This window comes from Triturus cristatus, chromosome 5_1, assembly GCF_964204655.1.
Source record: "Triturus cristatus chromosome 5_1, aTriCri1.1, whole genome shotgun sequence".
NCBI classification, from domain to species: Eukaryota; Metazoa; Chordata; class Amphibia; order Caudata; family Salamandridae; genus Triturus; species Triturus cristatus.
Genome location: NC_140587.1, coordinates 511,947,382 through 511,973,712, shown reverse-complemented (window position 1 = coordinate 511,973,712; position 26,331 = coordinate 511,947,382). Strand labels below are relative to the sequence as shown.

Sequence of the window (26,331 nt, the reverse complement as noted above, 5' to 3'; positions counted from 1 at the left end):
TTTGACATCTAATGTGTGAAGAGCTTGTTCTGCTAATAATTCTTGGTGCAGGAAGTACACTGGAAGTTCTATGGTTTGATTGAGGTGGAAGCTAGAGACAACCTTAGGTAGGAATTTGGTGTTTGTCCTGAGGACTACTCTGTTATGGTGTGCTTGGAAAAAAGGTTCCTCCATGGCAAAAGCCTGTATCTAACACGCATGAGAGAAGTGATGGCTACCAGAAAAGCCGCCTTCCAGTAAAGAAACTGTAAGGGACAAGAGTGCAGTGGTTTAAAAGGAGAACCCATTATTCTAGTGAGAACAATGTTAACGTTCCACACAGGAGCATGTGGCACCCGTGGTGAAATAATCTTTTGAGCCCTTCCATGAAGGCAATGACAACCGGCACCCCGAAAAGTGAAATGTGTTCTCTGTTTTGGGGATGAGCAGCCACAGCAGCCAAGTGGAATTTGATAGAAGTACAAGCGACGCTGTTGCATTGAGAGGATCAATGTGTTTAGGGAAACAATAATGCACAAACCGTTTCCAAGTTGCCGCATAGCAGGCTCTTGTTGTGGGTCTGTGTGCTTCTTTAAGAATGGTCATGTATTAAGCAGCTCCATAGAGGTACCCAAATTCTAGGACTTCAGGAACAAATTGCAAGATTGAGCTGTTTGGTGTTGGGATGCCTGGAAGTGCCTTGTTTTTGGAGAGAAGATCTGGCCAGTTGGGCAGCTTCTTGAAAGGCATTAGAGAGGTCGAGAAAGGTGGTGAACCAGGGCTGTCTGGCCCAGGTCAGGGCTACCAAGATTAGAGTGAAGGATGTTTGCCAAGGGTTCCATACCACAAATGGAAGTGGGAGAGGCAGAAAACATGTAGGCAAATATCCCTGACCAGTTCATTCATAGTGCATTGCCTATGGATTGTGGGTGTGGTAGCATGGAGCTGAAGTTTAAGCATTTTGCATTTTTACCAGTGGCAAACAGGTCTATGTTGGGGCATCCCCAATGGTGGGAGTAGGACTTGAGGGGGCAGTTCCCACTCAGAATTGCTGATGGATCCTGCTGAGCAGCCCTGCAAAGTTGTTGTCAACCCTGGGTATGTTCTGTATGAAGAGATGGACTCCATGGTGTATCGCCCAAAGCTAAATGCTCTGAGCTAAAGCAAACAACTGCAGGGAGTGCGTGCTGCCCTGTTTCTGTAAGTAAAAAACAGCAATTGTGTTGTCTGTCCTGACAAGAATTACCCTGTACTAAATGAGAGGAAGCAACGCCTTGAGGCTAGTCTGATTGCTGACAATTCCATTTGGATGATATGGAGATCCCATTGTTTGGGTGTCCACACACCTTATACAGTCAGCTCTTGGAAGTGAGAGCCCCAACCTGTGAGTGAGGTATCCGTTTGTCAAACAATATCTAAAAAGGGTTATCCTTGCAACAGATTGCTGGCATTCCACCACAGCAGAGATCGAGGAGTGCGGCCCCAGATCAACATTAGCTCAATTGTTCTGCTAGGCACTCCTGCAATGGACGCATGTGCAACCTGGCATGTGGGCCTACAGCAATACAAGAGGCCATCATACACAAGAGGCGCAAGACCTTCCGGACCGTTACCAGGCAATCTGGCTGAAAAAGAGGTAGCACCGTTCAGAATGCTCGTAACCTTGCTGCACTGGGGACTGCTTTCGCTACTTGAGAGTCAAGTATGGCCAGAGGAAGGGCTGTACTTGCATGGGTTGAAGGTGGGATTTGGTTGCATTGATGGTGAAGCCTAGGCTGTGCAAGAGATGTCTGGTAGCTTGGGTGTGCACTAGTCATTGTTGCTGTGTGTCACGCTTAATCGGCCAATCGTCCAGGTAAGAAAAGATGAGGACGCCGCTCCTCCTGATGTGGGCAGCTACCACTGCAAGACACTTTGTAAACACCCTGGGAGCTGTGGTTACTCCAAAGGGCAGCAATTGAATTCATAATGTTGACCACTTACCACAAACCATAGGAACCTTCGATGTGCAGGGTGGATTGGTAGGTGAAAAGTAGGCGTTGTTCAGGTACAGGGCGGTTATGAAGTTTCCTTACTGTAGTGGAGGATTATTCTTAATAATCATGCAGTATAAGGAGCATACCCTCCTGCTTGCCTCTGTGCTTAGGCAGCAAGGGCTCTATGCACCTTTGCGGAGTAGTGCCTGCATCTACTCTTGAATAGACACTGATGTTCAGGGGAGTGTCAATGGGGGGACAAGAGGGGGGCACAGAGGGGGAAATGTTTGGTGTTGTTTGTGTGAGCTTTAGACAGTACCCCTCTGCTATGATATCTATATCCCACTGGTCCGTGGTAATCTATACCCAGCGGGGCAGAAACCCCTGCAATGTTCCCCAGACAGGTGCTGGATGGTCAGGGGGAATAGTAAGGGAGTCACTGCTCGACAGGTGCAGATGTTTTGGGGCTGCATCTTTTCCTCTGCCACAGCTGTTGTTGCCGTTGTTACCTCCCCTGTAGTAACTTCGAGAGGGTGTTTGTTGCTGCTCTTGTCTGGTAAGGAAAATGCTACATACCCAGTATGCATCTGTTCTTGGCATGAGGAAGCTGTCGATTCACATGCTTTGCATAGTCTGCCATCTAGTGTTTGGGTCCGTATGTTTGCACTTTGTTTTTCTTTGAAGAAGTCTTTTCCAGTCACAAGGTTGGTGACTCCTATCGGTGATAGTTCGCATGGGCATCGACTCCATTGTTAGATTGTTTTCCCGCAGAGGGTGAGAATGGAGTTAGTAAGAGTAGAATAGAAATGTCCATGCGTATGTATGCAAGTAAGATATCACTGGAACAGGTACCAGGGGAGGCGGGTGGGCACATGTGAATCTACAGCTCTACATGCCAAGAACAGATGCATACTGGGTAAGTAGCATTTTCCGTTCGAGGCATGTGAGCTGTAGATCACATGCTTTGCATAGACTATACAGCAGTTATCTCCCAAAGCGGTGGTTAACCTGTAGCTGTTGCAGTCGTTTGAAATAGTGTATGTAGAACTGCCTGGCCTACATTAGCTTATTGTCTGGCTAACACATCCACACAACAGTGTTTTGTAAATGTGTGTGGTATAGACCATGTTGCAGCTTTACATATGTCAGATATGGGAATGTTTACTAAGAAAGCCATAGAAGCCCCTAGTTTGCAGGTGCAATGAACTCCAGGGGGAATTGGTAAAGTCCTCTTTGCTTTTGCATAGCATGTTTGAATGTATTTGACTATCCACCTGGCAATACCCGATTTAGAAATGGGATTGCCTTTGTGTGGTGGAGCAAAAGCAACAAAGAGTTGTTTAGTTTCTCAAAAAGGATTTCTCCTTTCTATGTAATAGAGTAAAGCTTGTTTAACATCTAAGGTATGTAGAGCTCGTTCTGCCACTGAATCTGGTTGATGAAAGAACACAGGCAACTCAACAGATTGGTTGATGTGGAAGGCAGATACTACTTTGGGTAGAAATTTAGGGTTAGTGTGAAGAACCACTTTGCTCTGCTATATTTGTAAAAATGGTTCTTCTGTGGTTAGTGCCTGAAGCTCATCGACTCTCCTCAGTGATGTAATTGCAATGAGGAAAGCAACTTTCCAAGTGAGAAATTGCAGTTCACATTTATGCAATTGTTCAAAGGGTGGACACATTAGTCTGGTGAGGACAATATTAAGATTCCACGCTGGGGCAGGTGGAAGTCTTGGTGGAATTACTCTTAAGTCCCTCCATAAAAGCTTTGATAACAGACACTCTGAAAAGAAACAGATGTCGTCTATTCTGAAGGTATGCAGTTATTGCAGCGAGATGTGAGCGTATAGCTGTATAAGCTAGATTTGAGTGCTGCAAATGCAGTAAATAACAAATGATAATTTGAACTGAAGCATCTAGCGGGTTAATGTGGTTGTTATTACAATAAATAACAAACCGCTTTAACTTAGCTGCATAGCAAGCTCTTGTAGTTGGTCTTCTGGCCTCTTTAATGATATTCATACAGTCTGGTGGAAAATTCAGATATCCAAACTCAATGATTTCAGATGCCAGTTCGCAAAGTTGAGAGGTTTGGGATCTGGATGGCTCATCTCTCCATAGCTCTGCGTGAGGAGACTAGGTGTGAGATGCTGTTATTGATGAGTAACTTCTGAGAGTTCCAACAGAGTAATGAACCAGGGTTGATGGGCCCGTGTGGGAGCTACCAGGATTAGTGTGAGGTATGTTTGCCTGAGCCTCCGAACCACTAGTGGAATGAGTGGGAGAGGCGGAAAAGCGTAAGCAAATATCCCTGACCATTTTATCCATAGAGCATTGCCTTTGGATAATGGGTGTGGCGAACATATCTATGTCTGGAAAGCCCCACATCTGGAAGAACGGGAGGAGAACTTGAGGGTGAAGTTTCCACTCGTGGATCTGTTGTGTTTGTCTGCGATCTGGTTGTTCACTACTGGTAGGTGTTCCGCTAGGAGATAAATCTTGTGATGAATGGCCCATTTCCAAATGGCTTGTGCAAGGTGTGACAGTTGGAGAGAGTGTGTCCCCCCCTGTTTCTGTATGTAATAGATGGCTGTCATGTTGTCTGTGCGTATCAGGACAGCTTTGCCTACAAGGTGAGTCTGGAAGGCTTTGAGTGCTAGAAAGACTGCTAGCATCTCTAGATGATTTATGTGGAGTCGCTTCTGCTTTTGACTCCACAATCCTTGAATTGTGCGAGATTGGAGATGAGCTCCCCAACCATTGAGCGATGCATCTGCTGTTAGCACGGTCTGTGAAACTGGGTCGATGAAAGGCCGCCCTTTGGAAAGGTTCTGTGGATTCCACCACTGCAGAGAGAAATGAGTGCAGCCGTCCACCAACACTAGTCCTGCTAATTGACTCTGAGATTGATTCCACTGATGTGCTAAACATTCCAGAAGGGGACACATTTGAAGTCTTGCATAGGGAACTATCATGATGCAAGATGTCATCCTTCCCAGTAGCTGCATGAATACCCGAGCTGGTAATGAGTGGGCGGGCTGAAACTAGGGAATTATAGCCTGAATATTGTGGATTCTGGCTGGGTTGGGACAGGCTAGAGCTTTTTGTGTATTTAGAGTGGCTCCTAAGTACGTTTGTGTATTGGAGGGTTGGAGATGGGACTTTAACAGATATACTGTGAATTCCAGGTTGTGCAGTAAGTGTACTGCTCTGCGAGTGTGCTGTAGACACTTTGTGAGAGTACTGGCTTTGATGAACCACTCGTCCAAGTATGGGAAGACGTGAATATGTTGTCTTCACAAATGTTCTGCGACTACTTCCAGGCATTTAGTAAATACTCTGGGAGCAGTGGTGAGTCCGAATGTGAGTACTTTGAACTGTTAATGTTGTCCCCCTTCTACAAACCTGAGGAATTTGCGATGAGCGGGATTGGAATATGAAGTATGCTTCTCTTAAGTCTAGAGTAGACAAAGTCGCCTTGCTGAAGGAGTGGGAGCACTTGTTGGAGTGTTACCATGTGAAAATGGTCCAATTGAATATAGAGGTTTAGGTCTCTGAGGTCTAATATAGGCATGAGAGATTCGTCCTTTTTGGGTATGAGAAAGTATAGTGAGTATACTCCTAGCCCTTGATATTGTAATGGGACGGACTCTATAGCTCCTTTTTGTAGTAGAGAGTGTACTTCTTGTTTGAGAAGCTCCAGATGTTCTGGTGACATTTTGTGTGTTCTTGGAGGAATGTTTGGTGGATTGTTGGTAAGCTCCAGGCAATAACCAGTTTGGATATTATCTAGGACCCATCTGTCTGAAGTTATTGTATTCCAGACCAGAAGAAATTGAGAGAGACGTCCCACGACAGGTGTGGAATAATCTGGGGGAAGAGTAGGCAAGTCACTATTTGTTTGCTGCAGGGGAAAAACGGGGTGTGTTACCTCTGCCCCTTCCCTTGCCATTATTGCCTCGAAATCCTCCTCTAAAGTAACCTCTTGAAGAGGATGACTGATTGTTACCTTTATAGGAAGATGAGGTATCTGTGGATAATTATTTTTAGCCCCCCCTGTCAAAGGAGCAGCAAAAGGAACCCCTTACCAAATGGGGACTGCAAAGCTCCCATGGATTTTGCAACCTCGGTGTCCTTTTTTTCTAAAGAGGTATTTACCACAGGACCGAAAAGGTGTTCCTTATTAAAGGGTAGGTTTAGAATTGAAGTTTGGACTTCAGGTTTAAACCCTGAAATCCTTAGCCAGGCGTGACGTCTTGGAAGAACACTAGTGTTGACAGCGCGAGCTACTGTGTCAGCTGCGTCTAAAGCACACCTAATGGAAGTGTTGGAAATTAGATTTCCTTCCTGAATTAACTGATGTGCCTTTGGTTTATGTCCGTCTGGCAGGAATTGGAGCAATTGTTCCAATTCGTCATAGTGAGCCTGGGTGTTGGCAATAAGCCAGTAATTGGCTGCCTGTGCTGCTACTCTTTTGCCAGAGGCATCTATTAACTTGGACTCCTTATCAGGAGGAGGGACATCTCCTGTTTGGGAGTCTGCTGTTTTGCAAACGTTGGAAACGACTAGGGACTCTAAATGGAACTTGGCCTTCAATGTAGACAGGGTCTGTAGGTGCAGGTTTGTATTTTGTATCTACCCGTGGTGTTAGTATCCTTGCATGCACTGGGTCCTTAAAACTATCATCCGTGTGCTTAAGCATGCCCTTAAGCATGGGTAGTGTATGAGTTGCTCTTTGAGAAGAACTTAATGTCTCAAAAAAGAATCCTTTTCTAGAGGCTCTTTGTGAAGCTGAATCCCTTTAGATTGAGCAGCCCTGTTAATTAATTCTATGTACCCTACATTGTCGTCAGGCGGAGACTATTTTGTAGGGTATAGATCTGGGTCATTGTCAGTGTTGGGATCTGTATTGTAATCATCCCATGCATCGGGATCAATCAGTTACATTGTCATCCCCATCCCTGTCATCCTGGTGGTCAGGTGACTGTGGTTGTGGTGAATTTATAGGAATAATGAGTAAATTAGGGTCAAGTAGGGAGGGGGGGGGGGTCAAGAGTAGGAGGATAGAGATTAGTACCAACAAACCTTTTTAAGGGGAATGTGGTAAGCTTCCTCCATTTCTGGTTTCCGTTTTGCTGGCAATTTTACATGAATATGACCAGTTTTAGGGCTAATGACAAGTTCTTTCTATTTCTGGTCTGTGTTGTAAGGCGAGACGTCGAAACGAGGCTCTTTCGATTGGAAAGGAGCTGTTTTGTCTTTCGGTGCTGATGTTTTCAGTGCGGAAGTTTTCGGCGCCAGGGTTTTCGGCTTCGAAGATTTCGGTTTTGGTACCGAAGGAATGTCAACGACGAGGTGTTTGGATTTTGGCACTGAAGATTTTGGTTCGGTGCCTGAATGGGGCCGATTCTGTCCCAAGCCGGAAGGCTTTGGTTGGCGTTTCGGTGCTGAGCCTGAAGGTGGGCGTTGGAAACGTTCTCGGTGCCGACCTTGGCCCGAAGGCAGAAGGAGGACCGGAGCCTTTTTATTTGGCATGAGTTGGGGCAGGGGGGTATCAGTACTCCCGATACGCTGACCCTGCGGAATGTCTTCTTCCATGTCGGAGTAGTCTTTAGACAGGGAAATGTGTTCCTTCTTTTCCTCGACTCCTATTGCATCGAAGATTTTGTGTACAGAATCTTCTCCGAAGAAATTGGGACCAAAGACACCTTTGCTGGCACATCTCGTGGTGTCGAGCCCGACGATCACGGGGCGTCTTCTTCGATCAAAAAGAACGTCACGCGTCGCAGTCTTGTTCATTGTGTTACGGGGACAGATACAAGTTGCACACTCCATGCAAGTCGGTGCACGGATACTTCGCGCGACACCCGGGACAGAATTTAAATGGAGTCCATTCCATCGACTGCGAGCGAACCAGACACAAGTAGGCCCAACGGCCGGCCACGAGTTTTCCGATCGAAGATTTGTTGAATGATGCGGTACGCAAAGAATGGGAATGCGATCGAGAAATAATACCGTCTAGGGTAGTGGATTGCACAACGAGGGGAACCCGAGAACGGTGTCGATCCGGAGTGCAGCAATTCACGTCCGAACCCGATGGTGGAAAGAAACAATCTAACAATGGAGTCGATGCCCATGCGCACGGTCACTGAAAGGAGGGATCACCTACCTCGTGACTGGAAAAGACTTCTTTGGAGAAAAACAAAGTTCAAACTTTCGGACCCAACACTAGATGGCAGACTATGCAAAGCATGTGATCTACAGCTCACATGCCTCGAACAGGAGGTTTCAGTGGTGGTTGTTTGACCCACTGCACGCGAATGTGTGGCCAAAGGAGCCACAAGTAGGTGGTACTTGCAAGGCACACATGGCCTTGGCTGTCTCCTTGTCCACCTTAATTTGTTTCCAACATCTCATCAACTTGCATTCTGAAGAGGTGTTCACCATAGAAAGAAAAGTGGAGGATACATCGTTGCACCTGCAGTTTGAAATCAGACACGCGTAGCAAGGTGTGCCTACAAAGGAGGACACTAGTATTGATGCTTTGAAAAGCTGTGTCTGCTGCATCCAAAGCGCATCTGATGTTGTTGGAAGTGATTTTCCCTTCTGCCATCAAATCCTGACCCCATTTCTTATATTAGTCTGGGAGGTGCTGGATCAAGTCTTCCATCTCACTCGAGTGGGCCCGGTCGCAACGAGAGAACAGGCCTACTGCAACTGGTGATCCACCAATGTGTGGCAGACTGGGCAGCAACACGTTTGTCTGCCACATCAATCTTTTTGCTCTCTCAGTCTGGAGAGGGAACATCTCCTGTGCCCTGTAAGTTAGCACACTTTAGTTCTTGATGTACAACCAATGAGTCGGTGGTAGTTGGCCCCTGATGTAAGGTGAGTGAGAAGTGGATGCCTTATATTTCTTGTCAACCCTCGGTGTGGCAACTTGTGCTTTCACAGATTCCTTGAAGACGTCCTGAGACGGCCTAAGCATACCCTTAAATATAGTCAGATGTTGCATCAACCTATTTGTGGAGAGGGTCTGCATAAGAAAATTCTTCTCCTCAGGCTGCGTGTGCATCTCCACCTTGTGAAAGGTGACTGCACAGTGGAGAACCTTATGGTATGTAGTATTGTCATCTGGGGTAAAGGCTTGGCCGGATAGAGGTCTGGATCAGTGTCAGATGAGGGATCCATGTTATGGTCATTACGTGGGTCATCATGGGGATTTGTGTCATACGGCAGGTTATAAATGTCGTAAGGAGACCTTGGACTCTCTCCCCCAACAGCCCTTACAGAAGGAGAAGAATCCTGATGTGAATGTGGCATAGGGTCCACAGGTATTAGTGGAGAGGTGGGCCTAGTGGGGGAACGGTACAGGCAGAAGAGGAGGAGAAGCAACTGGAGGAGGCAATGGAGGGGGTAGAGAGGTGCCCTTATGGAGCCGAACCTTTTTGAGCATCGGCTCCAAAGGCGGGTTAAAGGCTTCTCCGAAAGTCAATTTCCTCTAGAGAGGAACAAGGTCCTTAGGTTTGTCTGGAGGCTTGGCTAGGATCAGACCAGTGCCAGGCAGGATGTGGATATGCTGCTGCCTGATGTCGAGCTCCTCAGAGACACTAGAGGATAGGCTGGTCAAAATCCTTGGAAGCAACAGAGGAGGCAGGCGTGGACATCAGTCTTTTTGGAGCAAAGGTTTTTCGATGCCCGTGCAGTGCCAAGCTGGGTTTCAGAATTGAGGACTTCGGCTCAGAGGTGGGCCTCAAGTAAGTCTTCGAGGTCAGAGCCAATTACGTGGTTGAGGTGGACAGGTGAGGCTTAGAAGAGGACTTTGACCCCAAAGGGTGGACAGACGTCGGGTCTGATCCCTCTACTCAGTACAGACCATGGCCTTTCGGCAGTGGCAGATCAGAGGCCCATGAGTGTCCTGTGAGCTCAAAGCTCTAACGTCCCCGGAGTGTGAGAGATATTGCGGAGCAGTCTATGGAAGGGTAGCACTCACTGTGACCATTTTTGTCAGGCGTTGCACTAGTTGGTGCTTTTCTACTTGGCGTCGGAAACAGAACTCTCAACCAGCGACAGCTCCATCTCGGAGGCTTCGGCCAGCTTATCACCCTCGGTGTCTTAGTCCCCAAAAAGGTCAGGGATCGCCTTTTGACGGCACGCCATTAAAGCTGAGGTGATATGATGGGCCTGGCGGTTTCAGTTAGTTTTTGTTGTTGCAGAAGGCGAGACACACTGAGTCCTCCTGGTGGTCGGGGGACAAGCAGAGGTTACAGACTTGTTGGAGATCGGACCTTGGAAATTTGAAGTGACACTTGGGGCAATACCGAAATTAGTTATTTCTATTACTGGGACATTCTTATGCATCAAGGAAGTGATGGAGGCCTAACGCGGCCAGGCCTCAAACGGAGAGTAAAAATTTCCTGAACCGAGTCTAAGGGGGTACAGGGTGGGTGAAACCGGACACACAATTGTAAACTTTTTCAACGAGAAACGGATTCAAGCAGGCCCTACGAGAACACCACGGGCCGTCGAACCAGAGATCGGAGGGGCATGTCTGAACCAGACAGCGAAGAAAAAAAACAATCTGACAAATCGAGCCGATGCCCATGTGCATTACCAGCCGTAGTTGGAGTCACTATACCTTGTGACTTGAAAAGACTCCTTTAAAGAAAAACAACTTGCACACGTCTGAGCCCAACACTAGATGGCAAGACAATGTACAGCATGTGTATCTACAGGTACACATGCCAGGAACAGAGGATTTCTCTCGGAGTAAAATAAAGGTTATGAGTTTTACACTAAAGCGGACGTGATTTATTTTAAGCCGCTCGAAATATGGTATTTGGTAGAAGTTGAGGGGAAGAAGTAGTCAAATGCTGAATATACGAGTAGAAAAATGAATTGAAAATGCTTCTGACATTATGCAATAGCCACTGAAAAGCTACAATAGTCTGATACTTACCTTTAAAGTTTCAACTGTTTCTTCAAATGACTTGAAAGTAGGAGAATTTCTATTAAAAAAAAAGTGAAATGGTGGTGAAAAAGTGGACATAATAGTATATAATGAGCAAAATAGTACACAACATTCAAGAAATTAAAATGCAAGACAATTTAAATGTAAAAATGAAATCGACCAGATCATTTTTGAAAATGGCGAGAATGTGATATAGGAGGATTTTTGTAATGCAGAAAGTTCCCCTACGTGATTGAGGATGGGTGCTCAAGTAAAGTATACTGCATATCGAATGAGAAGAACTCTTGTACTTTGATGTGAAATTTGTATTTCTTGAAACTTAACATACAAAGAATAAGCGCCATAAATATATGTTCACTAACTCTTATCCCTTTGACTTCAATAACTACCTCAAGCTTCATCACAATCCCTCTTGAATGCCTTTCTTTGGAAGGAAGCTTAGAGTTTCAAGTTAATTGTTACAGCACTGCGAGGAAATCACCAAACATTCTGACTCCCATTTCCACTGGCATTGACTCAGCTCTCATATCTCACGAGTCTCTCTTACTCCTTGAAACCTGACTTTATTTGTATCTACTAATCCACGCATACTGGTTTATATAACCGCACTCACAGAATTAACTCATCACATGGACCGTGACACTGTAAAACTCTGTAAGGTAAATACAGAATTAAACTAGATATTATTTCAACAGTTATTTTAGGTAGCAATGTACTTGGAATGGTGCTCCATGGACATGCATTTTTTCCAATGTGGTCCATCCCTGTAATGGTGCTTGAGGACTCAGGATGGACTTGCCATGTTCACTAGAGAGCTTTGTTTTAGAAGTAATGTACATCTGTTTCCTTGGGAGCCTTGCTTTTCAGAAATGTAGTAAAAAATGACCTCAAGTGTTAAAACAGATATGATAGACAGTGTTGCTTCTAAGGTTTCATATCACACACATCCCAGTGTGGGCGAGGAGGCATCCTAGTACTTTCAATATACGTCCTATCCCATTAGAGCAAATCTAGATAAACCCTACAAACAATCCCTATACATTTTTGGGATACAGCTAATTGGCAGTATATTTTTCCTGTCAGACGTTCTTCACAAGTGTTCAAATCAAAGCATGTGTTAGATTTGGTGAACAAGTACAATAAAGAAGAAAGCGACCACTTAAACAAGGTGCAATCTGAATTTTACAATGCATGAACATATGGAAAAGGGCTTTAATTAAAAGGTACAAAATAGATGTAGTTTAACCCACATCACAGATGAAAAATGTGCATATAAAGTAAATTACTAATTAAATCTATAATACAAATCTGACAACCTGCATGTTACACTATTCTTGAGTCCGAAGTACTACAAGAACCATTCACAGAGGCAAGCCCGAGGATTTAGAGACTAAGATGGGGAAGCCATAACATGAGGTGGCTTGCTTACAGTACCCGGATCCATTATAAGTGGCAGCGGGTGAAGGAGTGAAGGCAGTCAGGCACTGGTAAGAGCACTCACTGAAGAATTCATTCGGCCTCCTAAAAATTATCAGTTTGGAAGATTTAAGCAAACAGAGAAATAAACATTGGTACTTAAAGCATTTGACAGAGCTGAAAGACAACATCTGTAGCGTTAACAACTGGTTTCATTTTTCTTGAAACAAACTGCTCCCATAGAAACCAATCTGAGAGCATAAGAACTCCTCTGGAGATGGGCCCTATGTTTTACTCAGCACTACACAGGTGTTGCTGAAAGTATGGATTCAGCAATATTTCTTGAAGGTCCACTCCCTGTTGAGCCTCAGGTATCCAGGGTGCCACCTCTACACTAGGAAGAGCAGTGCTGCACTCTTGTACTGGTAATCTATATGTCACTGTGTCTGCAAAACTCTGTCCTCCATCACAAAATACCTCAAATCGGTTACGAGACACTAGAGGTTCATGAAAGACCCCAGACCAAGGGCGACCCTTTATTCCTGTAGTTTTGCTTTCTGTGAGCTGAATGTCAGCTTATTTCTGTGTATTAATACACCGATTTGTAGAGTGGAGTTAGCAGGAATAGAGGTCTATCAATTTGCAAAATATCTGGTACCACAACACAGTTTTTTTAAAGGAGGTTAGCCATAGTCCCATCAATTTCCTGGCAGTGAAGGGCCTGTGTCGGAGCATGATTAACCTTTCTTGAGAACTTCTTTGCCTCAAAGTCATACTTTAATGGAGCAATGGTATTTCAAACTTGCAGTTTTGTCCCCATCCAAATGATTAATAGATTTAGGATGAGCATTTGCCCTTGAATGGCCGGACACAGGAACTGGAGAGGAAACTGAAACCTTATCTTCATTAATAGTACATGTGCAGTAGATTTCCGTGATTTTTAGAGATAAAGAGCCAGGACCAGCCACTTGAGTAGTCATAACTGAACCGATAGGAGCCCTGCATCAGCTATATAGTGTCTGGAAAAGATCACCTGAAGATTGGCTGACTAAAAGAAATCCTCTTGGTAGGTTCAGAGGAAGAGTGGACAACGTTTTGTATGTAATACAGAAAAGTGCCCACAATATCTTTGGCAGGACAAAGTGGCAAACCGAATAATTCCTTAATGTATCCTCGGTAATCTTGGGCTAAGTTCAAGTCTTGCTGTGAGGGCAAAGATATGGAGCTGCAAGGACACAACACAAAATCCAATATAGTTAAACAATAACGGATGTCAAAGCCACACCAGAGCCATTAAGAGGAAATCTATTAGCCTATTACCCCAAAAGGGATGAAGAAAATATATTAAGTGATATGGGAGAAAAGTCCGTGGGAAGGATAGGTATCCTGGTAGTGTATTGTACCCAATGGTATTCTACAGTAATGGCAGAAAGTCCGAAATTGTCTATGGAGCATTTTAATGGGCCAACGGAAAAATCACGACATCGCTCAAATGTATCTTATTAGGTAATGATTAGGGTTAACCTTAATGAACACATTTATCTTCAGATTTAGATATTTCTACAAAGATCACTCGTCCCAGCAAAGGCTACCTTGAAGATGTGTCACATCAGTATCCCACAGGATCAGGTAGGAGAGGTAAATAAAAATGTTCTGACTGGAGGGGCGTGGCTTGGCCGCGAACGTAGATGGCCGCACATTAACAGAGCTCCGCTCCGTTAGGTAATTAACCCTGCAATCCATCCTTTTTTCCAGCATCTCAAGGAGTCCCCAAGCCAGAAAAGCTGTATGGAGTGGTGGGGGACCCTGCCATCCCAGCTCCTGGCTCGTGCTGCGCTCCCTGGCTACAAGGAAAAAAGTCGAAGGCCGAGTAGAGCCAACAACGGCAGTAGGGGAAGAGCTGTACGGCAGCGAAGCTGCTCCGAGAGGCCAGGCAATCAGTGAATGGGGTCTGTCCCCACAGCCATCCGAAGGCCCTGGACTGAGGTGGGAGGTGAAGGAGTGGTGGATCTGGCCAGCTCTGCATGGATCGAGTTGACACAAATCCGGTGGCAGAGAAGGCGTCGGAAGCAATACGAAGGCTCGTGACGATGGAGGCCATAGAGAGAGAAGAGGCCTGTTGAGAACGGAGGACGACGAGAGGGGTCGCCCGGTGCACAAATTAACTCCTTACCACAAAAGGAAGGGGTGGGCTGAGTTGTGGCCAACGATGCCGGTGCCCTGTGGGTTGGTGGGCCTGGGACCCAAGTGGTGAGACGGAAAAGCGGGTCAAATCTGTCCAGCATAGCCCGTAGCGAGGATTGGGCACTGAGCCTTGTGGTGTTGAAGGACCATCAACAGAGACACATAGGCAAGGCCAAGCAGTAGCCTGGTGGTGCAGAGGCCTGAAGAGTTTATTGGCCTGGTGAGTGTGGATAGCGGGCGGACCCCGACATCCAGGTGGAGTGAAGGTACTGACGTCGGGTCAAGTCCAGACCCGCTTTGGGGTGCTCCATTTGGCACGGAGGAGCCCTGGGGGAGCCCATAACTCAAAGCAGTGACGGCGGGTCTGACAGGCAAGTAAGTGCAGCCTGAACTGCAACAGAGGTGTGGGGTAAAAGGCGGCGGCCCCCCACGGGAGGTGAAGGAGTAGGTCCAGTTGCTAACTCTTGCTCCCTCTGGCGGTGGGGCACCCACAAAGCAGGAAGTCCCTGGCTGGACAGGGACAGAGATAAACACCCCCCAACTTAACGAGGAGGGGACGTCCTGGTGTGCCCACGAGGGCGAACTGAACCACAATGGTGAAGCCTAAAGGCCCAGAAGCGCATCAGACTAACAAAATGGGCAATGACACGGTACCAAAAGCCCCCCAGTAGCGGATGGTGAGGCGGCGGTGAAGCCCTCCCTTGTAGCAATCATAGCGGCAATAAAGAACGAGAAGGGCACCCTAGAGCCCAAGATAGACACTGTGACCATTGAGGTCAACTTGATCAGGGCAGGTCTTCAAAAGCTTAGTGAACAAGTCACAAAGGCTAAGAACCAAATAACCAGCTCCAGTCCATGATGAAACGCCTAGCATCGCAAGTAAAAACCTTGACTCAGCAGGCCATTGCCATGGCAGCAAAGCTCAAGGATCAAGAAGGAATAACATCAGGGTGGTGGGGGTCCTGGAGGGAGCAGAGAGGCCCAGCGTAGACCTCTTCCTGGAGGTTTTCATACTGAGCATGCTGCAGCCTAAGAGACTGTCCACGTTCTTTTTGATCGAGAGAGCGCATTGGGCCCCAGTGCCCCCGCCCAGACCCAGGGCTCCCCCACAAACAATAATCGCAAAAGTCTTCAACTATTGCAACCGCGATGCGATCCTCCAAGCAGCGAGAGCAAAGGGAGACATACATTTCGAGAATACCCCGGTCTGTTTCTTCCCGGACTTTACACTGCAGGCGCCTGACGAGGAGTCGAGAGGCGGTGAAGAGGGCACTCCAGGAGGGAGAAATCAAGTACACTATGCTTTTCCCAGCAAAGCTTTGAATAATCGCAGAGGGCAAGACCTGCCACTTTATGGCCCCGGAAGAAGCATGTGAGTGGCTGGAGGGTTGGCGTACAGCTAACTGAAACTGAAGCAGGGGACCATGGCATGGTCGCGGAGGACCAGATCGAAACAAGAAGACTGGGGAGACACCTGAGCAGCAAGTGGCGGAGGAAGCCCCTGAGACACAACAGGGTGCAGGTGGGGGTGTAATGAACTGAATGACTGGGCAGTCCTGAAGGTAAGAGATTGTGGCCAGTGGTTGACACTGAGTGAGTGCAGTAGCCCAAGTGACAAGGATCTGCAATAAGCATGGCAGTGGAACTGTAAGCAGAGATTCCCGATACACTGCCTCGGACAGGTGCATTCTTCGATAATGGTGGACTTCAAACTGTGATCGTTCTAGTAGGAGTTTGAAACAAGTGACTCTCTATGTTGCTTATCTTGACGTAGCCGAGACACCCCCTATTGCAGGTATAGTAATGTTATTGCTTGGGCAACAGGCGCTCCGCAGGTTGGGAAGTTGGGGAATGCACAACTTATCTAGAAGGGTAGCAGGGTGGGGGAGGTGGGTCAAAGTTGGGTAAGTTGAGTCGTTATGGTGGTATCCCAAGTAGAAAGCTAAGTGCTCAGGGGAGTAGGGAGGATGGTCATCTCACAGTGGACAGGGAGCTCGGTAAAGGAGAATGAACTATCGAAGTAAAAAAAATCCAAAGGGGGGAGGGACCTTTTGTCATTACTAGGCCTTAAGCTCAAGGGAATTCGATAAAAGTGCGTTTCTGGAATGTTAATGGCCTTAATGGCAGGATAAAACGAACAGTGGTCATGCAATTTATTAAGAGACATGCCCCAGCTATCATTCTATGACAGCACACACACCTCCGTGGTAATCACTGTAAAGCGCTAGACAGGTTTGGTTGTACCCTGGTGGCACAGATGGGCTATACTACTAGTTCCAGGCGAGTGGGAGTGCTATGAAAGAGGGTGCGTCCTATCATTCCGAGGAAGACATGGACTGATCCGTTGGTTAGGTTTGGGGCGATGAGAGGTCAGTGGGAGGAGCAAACTCTTACTTTCTGCTCAGTATATGTCCCACCTAGGTTGCAGACACCCACGCTGGAGTTGCTGGGCCCATTGCTCCTTGAAATTCAGGAAGGCCGAATGATACTGGGGGTGACATGAATGATATCATCTCCCTGGAGATGGATACTTTGGGAGGGGCAGCATCGGGGAGGAGGGTGGGCCCACTGGGGGACTTCCTCCTGGAAATAGGTCTGGGCGATATATGGCGTTAGCAACATCCTACCACTAAACAATACACCAGCATGTCTCATTAAGCAGGCCCACAGTTTGGGGGATTTTAAAAGGGCTACACAAAGTGCGCATAGAGTGTCAGGCCACTCCTCAGTGGATGTCATGCTCGAGGGCCCAACGAGGGATTATACCTTACCCTGGAGGATTGACCCGTGATATCTCAAGGATAAAGAAATTAAATCCTCTATGAGAAAGCACACTGAGCTATTCTTCGCAGAAAAGCTAGGATCCGTGGACTCAAAGGGGACGCTTTGGGAGGCATTTAAAACCGTGATCAGGAGCCATACCCAGGCCCAGGTGGGGGCACTGAAAAAGGAGAAGAAGCTACAATGCCTCACTCTAGAGAGTAATATAATCGAGCCTGGAGATCCGTATGGCCGAGGGAGAGGAGACACCTCCAGAATTGAGACACCAGTTAAGGTTGCGCCAACGAGAGCTGCGAGAGTTACTGGAAGATAGTGCCAGGGAGCAGGCATTGGATACCCAACACAGACTATATGAGGTGGGAGATAAGGCCAATAAACTACTGGTGTGGTTAGATAAGAGGAGTGCGAATGGTAGGTGGGTCCTGGAGATAGTGGATTGTGCAGGAGGACAATATGAGACCGGGCGGAGATAGCTGAGGCGTTCGCAACTTATTACGAAACACTGTACACATCCTCATCCGTGATGACGGAGTTGGACTGCAGAGACTTTTTACGAGATATAACCTTTACCCTCAGGTGATATGTAAATGTTGGAGGGAGATTTGACGGTGAAGGAGATTGGTATGGCAGCACATGCTCTACAATCCGGGAAGGCGGTGGGACCTAATGACTTGCCCGTAGAATTATTTAAATGTATGCTAGATAAAACTGCGGAGCACCTCCTCTGTTTGTTTAAGGAGGCCAAAATGGAGGGGCCCTACCTCAAGACCAGAGGACGGCAGTGATAGTGGTTTTCCCAAAGAGGGCAAATCCTCATCAGATTGTGGGTCCAGCAGATCAATTGCCCTACTTAATTACGAGGTCAAAATCTTGGCTAAGGCCCTATCCATGCGCGTTTGTGTAGAGTGATTACCTCTCTCATCCAACCGGATCATCCAGATTTATGCCTCATAGGGGCACTAGGCTAAACCTGTGAAGACTGTTTGGGATCCTCCATGCCACGGAAGCCAATTGTGTGGCCCTCCTGCTCTAGATGCTAGGATAGCTTTTTATAGCATGGAGTGGGGTTACCTTATAGCCATTTTACGCCATTTGAGCTTTGGGCCTAATTTTATTGGGTGGGTGTAATTTTTTTATGAACAACCATTGACCAGGGTACGAGTTAACTCCGCAGCGTCCCGGGTATTCTCTCTCCAGAAAGGAAGGAGGCAGGGATGCCCCCTGTCCTGTATATTATTTGCCTTGGGCCTGGAGCCCCTTGCGGTATGGGTACAGCAGAACCCCCCGATATGGGGAATCCCAGTGGGGGAGGAATGGAGCAAATGCATCTCCTTGTATTCGGATGATATCCTACTGTACGCCAGAATACCAATGCAATCCATCGATAGAATCAATTGGGAGAAGTCCCAGTTGTTCCCGCTGGTGAGAGGTGCTCCCAGCCTGATGTCTAGGTGTGAGGTTCAAATTGAGACGAAGGGCTTCTAATATTTAGGGGTATACATGACGAGAGAACCCTGGTAGTTTTATGAGCAGAACTCAGTACCCCAATTCGATAGACTCATTGGGGATGCCCAACACTAGCGGACATTACAACTTACAATAATGGGCCGAGCTGCCCTATTTAAGATGACACATCCGCGCCTATTGTATATTCTGCAAAACTCACCTTATCAAAATCCCCCATCCTTTTTTCAGAAGGTGGAGGCTGAGCTGCGATCCCTACCGTGGAGCGGAGGTGCATCACGCATAGCACTACATAAACTGCAGAGGGGAACCTATGAGGGGGGGGGGGGGGGGGGACTGGTGGTTCCTGATATTAAGATGTATTACTGGTTCTCCAAGTTCGTCACGGTGAATCGTTGGGTTTACGAAGATCGAGCAGAGCCAGCATATAGTGTAGACAGATCAGTAATGGGAGCCAGGGGATAATTCCCCCAACTATAAAAGAAGGCGGAAAAAAGGTCTACCGGTCCACACACAGACAGTGGCGGGGGGCGTGGTCGGCAGCCACAAAATATTTGGGTTGGGAGGGAAGACTAACGAGAATGACCCCGCTCTAGTATAGCAACCAACTTCGCAGGGTGGGTGAGCTGCGATGTTGGTAAATGGGAGCTGCTGGGCCTGGAGAAACTGGGCGAAGTTTGGAGAGAACAGGCATATATCACATTTGAAACCCTACAGCAAGAAAATGACATGTGGAAAGGAGAATGGATGAGATACCTGCAACTGGGCCATGCACTTTGGGGCCATATCTGCGAGGGGAAGAGCTAGGAGAAGCATCCCTCTTAGAGATTGCACAGAGGCCCATTAGTTGAAAAAGCGATATTGTTAATGTATAGTAAAGTAGTGAATAACTTCCCAGACCCCTGGGACTACTGAGGTTGGCATGGGAGGGCGACCTGTCCTGCTTGATGACGGGGCAGGGGTCGTAAAGGGGCCCGGGAGACGTTGTGATACGCTTCCGATTCCAGTTGATCCAATTAAAGATCTTACATCGTATATATTACTCTAGATCAGAGTTACATCGATTGTGGCATGCTAATAATACGCGGTGTCAAAGAGGGTGTGGGGTGGAGGGGACTTTATTTCACCTGCTATGGGACTGCCCGGTGATACAACCATACTGGCTCGTAATTGGGAGGATTATGGCCGCAGTGGTGGGGGCAGAGATCCCAATCGAGCCATAGTTAGTGGTTCTTGCTGTTGATCCCTGGAGATGAGGCATGGCCCAAACACACAAGACTGTGGCTGATGCTAGCCGCGGTGGTAGCAAAACATAACATTGCAAAGAGTTGGGGAGCTTCCGCCCCACCGAGGGTGGCGGATTGGAAAACTGATTTGGACTGGTGTAGGCAAGCAGATCACACAATATACCAGAACAGGGGTGCCAACGAAAATGGGAAAAGAATTGTGGGAACTGGCAGGCTTACCGAGGATTGCAGGGAGGGATATGAAGTAATAGGAAGAGACTTGTTATTACACTGTGTTGATGAATCGATCAGAGATTGTTGAATGATGACTATATGTAGACCGTGTGGATTGGAAATCCATGGTGAAAGTGTCTTTGATGTATTGTTTTCTGAGCACACTGAAATAAAAATCGTTTATTAAAAAAAAAAAAAATTCTGACCAGATGGAAGCACTTTAAAAGTCATCTCAGCACTCTAACGGACCTCTCATAGTTCTTGAGTGAAAAGAGCAAGAGAAGGCTGTCCTTTATGGTGTCTGCAGGTATCCAAGAGTTAATGGTTTGCAGACCTTAAATGCTGCAAATCAGACACAACACTTCAGAGAAGGTCGCTTTATGACCAAACCCAAGTACACCACTGAACTACTGGATTCCAAGGTCCCTCTCGCATATCGTATACACAGCCAGGTGGCTTGGTTAGATCTGGCAGCTTTGTTGTCCCTAGAATCTACAGCTTCCCAACATGGATAGTTGGCATGGGACACTAACGCAGACAGACAAGGAATCAACAGTTTGGCTCTTTTAGCATGGGGGAAAGCTGGAAGCAGGTTTTTCTTGGTTGAACAGGCAAGTTAAGTGGAGGAAAGTACAGTTATTTTCTGCTTTCAAGTTCAGGTAGTCATGAATTCTTGATCCAAAGCCGCTCCAAAGCAGAGCATGTGCTCATTTTGTCATGTTATTAAGCAAACCTTTAATCCCGTTAATAGGGCTTTGAAGTCACCCTGGCACTAATACAATCATGTATCTAAACTGGCCTACATTTCCTTTTGGCATACAGCGACATGTCTAAATCTTGAGAGATTAATTTTTAAGCAGCCAAATTCACACAGTAAACTCCCATTTGTTTCCCGAGAGAAACTCTCTCGTCTGCATCAAAGGAAAGGTTATCTGTCAATCAGAGGAAAATGAGGAAGTCACCCACCAGGTTTGCAGCCAGTTGTAAATTTACCTTGTTAACCTCGGGCACTCATGGGTAGGATATGCCAGGTAGAATGTTCCCGGGCAGGAACTTTAATAATTAGATAAGCATATTCATTTCTGCTCCAATTTTTATTGGCCTTGCTGGGTTACTGAGTTACAGTAATAATTATTAAGTACTGATCAATGTATAATTGAGAAACAAAATATCAGCAAGCCAATTTCAGATTCAGGAATTAACGTAAAAATCATTTATACCTTGTAATGATGACATACGTAGGTACAACCACCAGAGAACAATGACAATTAATTCTATATAATACCATCAGGCTTTTAGGCCTGTGTGTTCTAGGACAGTTAGGTTACAAATAATAGACATTCAAGGCATGTCGGGGCACATGTATATTTACAAAGAAGCAAGAGAGATGAAGATATCAGTTGAGGTTAAAAACTAGGTAAAGCACAGAGGTTTACGATCGGTCAAAGAAAATCCTTACACACACTTTATGATCAAGAGGCTGTGGTATAGAAAAGCCTGATAAAAAAAAGAGAAGCATAAAAACCCAATTAAAATAAAATTTCATATTTTAAAAAAAACCCTTGCGCACACAAAAAAACATTACGAAAAAATGCTCACATCTTAATAAAGCTCTAATGTAAACTGTGACACAAGAGGGCCTTGCATGCTAATTCTATGGACCTTGTTTTTTATTACTGCAGAGCCTGTGAAAAATTGGCAAGATGATTTAGGACTATTAAAAGCTGAACCAGAAGTCCAAGTACATATTTGTCGAGAAGATGGAAAGAGCTATCCTATAAAATGTATGCAGTGGTGAGCTATCTTGGAATTGCTCCTCCATCTGTTCAGAAGGGACATGGTCTAGCAGTTCGAGCTAGATGGCCCTTCTGCTGATGGTCAACATATTTTTGCGACAACACAAATTAGATTAAAAATAACGCAGTGGATGCTACCTAAAGGATTTATCAGCGGTTAAGATCAAATGAAGAAATCCATCCATCATTTATTTGTAGCCTGGAGTCTCTGCTGTTGGAGAAGGAAGGGGCAACCTAGTTGTAGACGTCAAGCCTGCTGCACCATAGGGACTACCGGCAGCACCTTTACAATGAGGCCCAACAAAGCTAATGTGTATTTGGGCATGTATCTGTTCCAGGTTAACTGGGAAAGGGTTTAGCAGTTCCAGATGGGCTGCTCCTTTTGGAACAGGGCCAAGACTGACTTGCATTTAATAACTTGTTTTATTGTAGCAGATGAAATGCAATTTTTCCAATCCAAACAGTAGTATGTAATAGGTGGGGTTATTACCATAAGCAATTATTTTCAATTTGCCACCCTCAGAAGAATTAAATACTGGGTTGCCCATGCTAAGATGTGGGCTAGCACCCAAAAGGCAACGCACTCCGATGTCACCATTGTGCACTTAACTTCAATGGTCTTGTGTTTTTTTAATGACGCAGATGAGATTAGAAAAGACAAACTAGAAGGATACTCTGTAGATCTCTTGGCAGTTCCAGAATTTCAACCCATACAGGTATTCCTTTTTAAATATGGGCCCACCATCTCAGATCTGTAAAGGACAAACTAGTCTAGGTTAGGAAGGGGTTGCAGTGTTGAAATTATGAGTATAATCAGCAGCCACTTGCATGACTATGGAGACCGGGAAACTGCACGTACGATGCAGAGATAGTCCTTTCAGTTCAAATAAAGGTGGATTCGAGTCCCCAACGGGTGCAGTCATTGCTCATGCTCGACACTCTGCACTCACTCATTGTGCCATAATACATGCTTTTTTACCTTACAATTAATGTGGTTCTACACTGCCACTCTTCTGCGGGCGATGACGCCTGGTGCACCACCATCCAAGGTGCACAGGTGGTTCTGTGCATCTCTACCGTCCTCCACAAAACAACCTGCGCTGAAAGTGGGGAGCGGTGGGGGGACAAATCCCACACTGTCCCTCATCTGCGGGCGTTGACCCCCCGATGCCCAATCCAAGCTGCACATGTTGTGTGCATCTCTAGCATCCTCCACAAAAGAAGCATTGCTAAAGCGGGGAGAGGCGGGCTCAAATCACAAACTGAGTTTCATAACCCAATAATGAACGAATACATGAATTATAGAAAGTGATACACAGCTGAAAAAATACAGGGGTCACTGAATCCATGATGCTACCACCGTAGATAATTTGTTTGTTTAACACAGGAAAAACGGTATTCAAATCATCCTGACAAGTGAACTACACATCATTTATCAAAAACAGCTATTATACTTTACCTCATAGCAGGCATACTAACTGAATGTTGTAAGCAACGTATACTATATGCAGCATTAAAAGAAAGACAGTAAATAGTTAGTAGGAGGAAGAGAAAGAATGAATGGGTTATAAAATGTTATACATTATCAAATGCCTCATCTCTCATCCAAGACATTAAAACACTGACCAGGTCTTGATCAGATCCACAAAAAAGTAAGCATGCCTTTAAAATCATGTATACAAAGAATTCACAAATGCGTTCGTCACACACAATTCAGCAAAGGAGGATTTAACAAGTACTGGGAAATGGGTTTCGCATGTCTGGCCTGGAAGAAATATGGGCACCAGGAATTCAAGTCCACCATTTTTGTTTGAGCTGTAGCTGCAGTGCCACAGTAACTGCAGAGGTGCAGTTGTAAAACCCTCATCCACTGCAAAATATGTGACTAAATTGCAAATATGTACAGAAAACACATTGAAGGTGTTAGCAATGTGAATATATTGGATTACTCTGTCAACATCTCAAGGAAGCTTTGAAAAATACCTCCCCACCCCCTGCACCCCTCCCATCAGCAAACCCTGCCCGCCGCAAATTTAAACAAAAGTGGCAGCTTTAAAGATGCAGAACCTGGATATACAGGCAGGCAGAGCCAGGCTGGAAATTAACCCATCAACCACATGGTGGGTTAAAGAGGATAAAGGAAGGGGGTTGGTTGGAGTTGGCCTGAATCCACTGGAGGGAAATTTTTGATCTAGGGTCACTGCTGGTGCCTCTGTCGTTTTCTCCAGTTCACAAGGGTTGATTGCAGCAGGCACAGCGGGTGCTTCAGGAGAGAGAGAAAGAAGGAACGAGAGAGAAGGAGAGGGAGAGATCAGAGGGGCTGATGCAAGGAGGAGAAATACAGAAGTGACTGATGGAAGGATGGGGGCAAGGGAAGAAGCGGGCTTGTTTGAATATTTTTCCACCACTGGTTTGATTCCCAGTACGATCTTATGTTCAGATGTGCCACCTTAGCTAGTGATTCTTTTACCTCTTTAAGTTCCAATTCATTACTTTTTTCATAATAGTTTGTGGGGACCTGCTCCTTAAAGGCTCCCGCAAACTCAAAATGTGTTACTCACTGTTGAACTATGTGATAGGGTCCGAGAGACTGGGAGAATGTTTATTGGTCTCGCCAGCATGTGGTTTCCGTGAGTGGTCCCAGTCAAGTGACAAAGGAAAGGCCCTGGCTGCTGACAGCATTTCTACATTTTCGGGGTATGAAAGGGGTGCCTACTGGTCTCTAAATGTAAATGAAACTCAGTAGCTTCGAGCTCAAAGGGGATCCTTCTTGTTCTTTTTCATTGTGTGTGAGAAACGCTTTCAAACAATGTGTGGGTAATATTTACAATATTAATCACAAACGTCGTAACGAACACATTACATGCATTGCAATTGTGTTGTGCCAATCATTAAAATTAGCCTCAGCTAATCACAAAAAGTTATATCTTTGGAAATACTAGGATTGCAAGATAGAGGATGGATGCTGCTTCCAAATGCCAAGACCAGCCTATCACCCGCTACTCCACGTTCTGTTATTTGTTGCACAATGAATCATGGCAAGAGGACAGGTCCAACATGGTTGGATAGATTTTGCACATTTGTGGAATGCCCTAACACTAATTGCCAGTGAGCTGTTGCCCAATTGCCAGGACCTGGAAGCATGAGCTGGAGATTTCCTCAAGCTTACTGAGTATCATCTTGGAGCAAGAACTGTGTGGACCATGCTGCTGGTGGGTGGAGCTACCCGTTTCCTTCTTGTTTGTAACAAGTCTGAACGTCCTTATAAGGTTCAGCTCGCTTGCACCACTGCAAACCTAGCCCACGTTGAAGCCACTACACAGTTTAAGGAGTTCAGAAACTTCAACTACGCACACTGAAGCCTTCTCAACACATCACCAGAGCTGGATTAGAGCTGTCTGAAGAAACCAAACCCATAATTGCAGGTAAGAGGATTAGTGACTGCCTGCCGAGCACATTCCCTCCATACACCAAATGTGTATTATTTTGTTCTTCAAAAACTCTGCTGCTTTGGTCGAGGACTAGTACTCAGTTCTGAGCTAATGGGGTCGAGAGAGAGACCGCAATGGCCTGTGGTCTTGTCTCTGTTGCTGTGGGTCAAACAGCAGGCTTTTCCCATTCATCAACCATAAAGTCCCCTCTGAGTGAGGAGTAGCTGACCTCAAGCCTCAAGGGGCTCCGATGATTACGTATACCTATTTTAAAGATTTTAAGCATCCATCCAGCAGATAAGTTTATTTTACAGGATACAGGTACTCGCTTACCAGAACTTAGAGACACTGTCCATTTGCTTTGCAGGTTACTCACTCACTGCCAATCGCCACTGTGTTTTCCTTATTCAAATTGTTATCAGTTTTCATGGATGGCAAATAAAGGTCTGCAAACTTGAACTTAGTTGTCGCAGGAGGATGGTCAGTCTCCATTTCACAGTGTTGTGATGGAGATTGGTTAAGTATTGCAAACAGTATATGTTTGAAAACATAATGCATGAACCATTCTGAAGGTATATTGTTTTCACCTTCAGGGTGTTTGGGGTGTTCAGAATCATGTAGTGATCACAAATATGTTATACATTGTATTGCGAGGGACCCTTGTTTTGACACTGTAATCTGTTCCACAACAGTTTTGTTATGAATAGTTAACATTTCTACTATTCGGTTTTCCTATATATTTTAAGATATTATTAAAGCTGAGCATCCTCACCTTTGTTTGGACATTGACATGTTCACTGCAACATTGATAAATGGGTCATACCCCACCTCAACCTTAACTCCCCCTCCATGCACTTGGTCTTGACTGCTCATC

The 26,331-nt window shown here is 45.9% G+C and overlaps 1 protein-coding gene across 5 annotated transcripts in view; it reads right to left on the bottom strand.

Moving 5' to 3' along the window:
• TPD52 (tumor protein D52) overlaps nucleotides 1-26,331 on the bottom strand; it is a 398,200-nt gene that overhangs the window by 25,825 nt on the left and 346,044 nt on the right. For 4 of the 5 annotated variants that reach the window (XM_085605371.1, XM_085605372.1, XM_085605369.1 and 1 more), the window contains 2 exons: nucleotides 23,486-23,527; nucleotides 10,914-10,962 (listed from right to left, as the gene is read on the bottom strand). In XM_085605371.1, the coding sequence (XP_085461497.1) occupies nucleotides 10,914-10,962; nucleotides 23,486-23,527 (91 nt within the window). The remainder of the gene's footprint in view (nucleotides 1-10,913; nucleotides 10,963-23,485; nucleotides 23,528-26,331) is intronic. The other variant, XM_085605370.1, reaches the window with a different exon arrangement.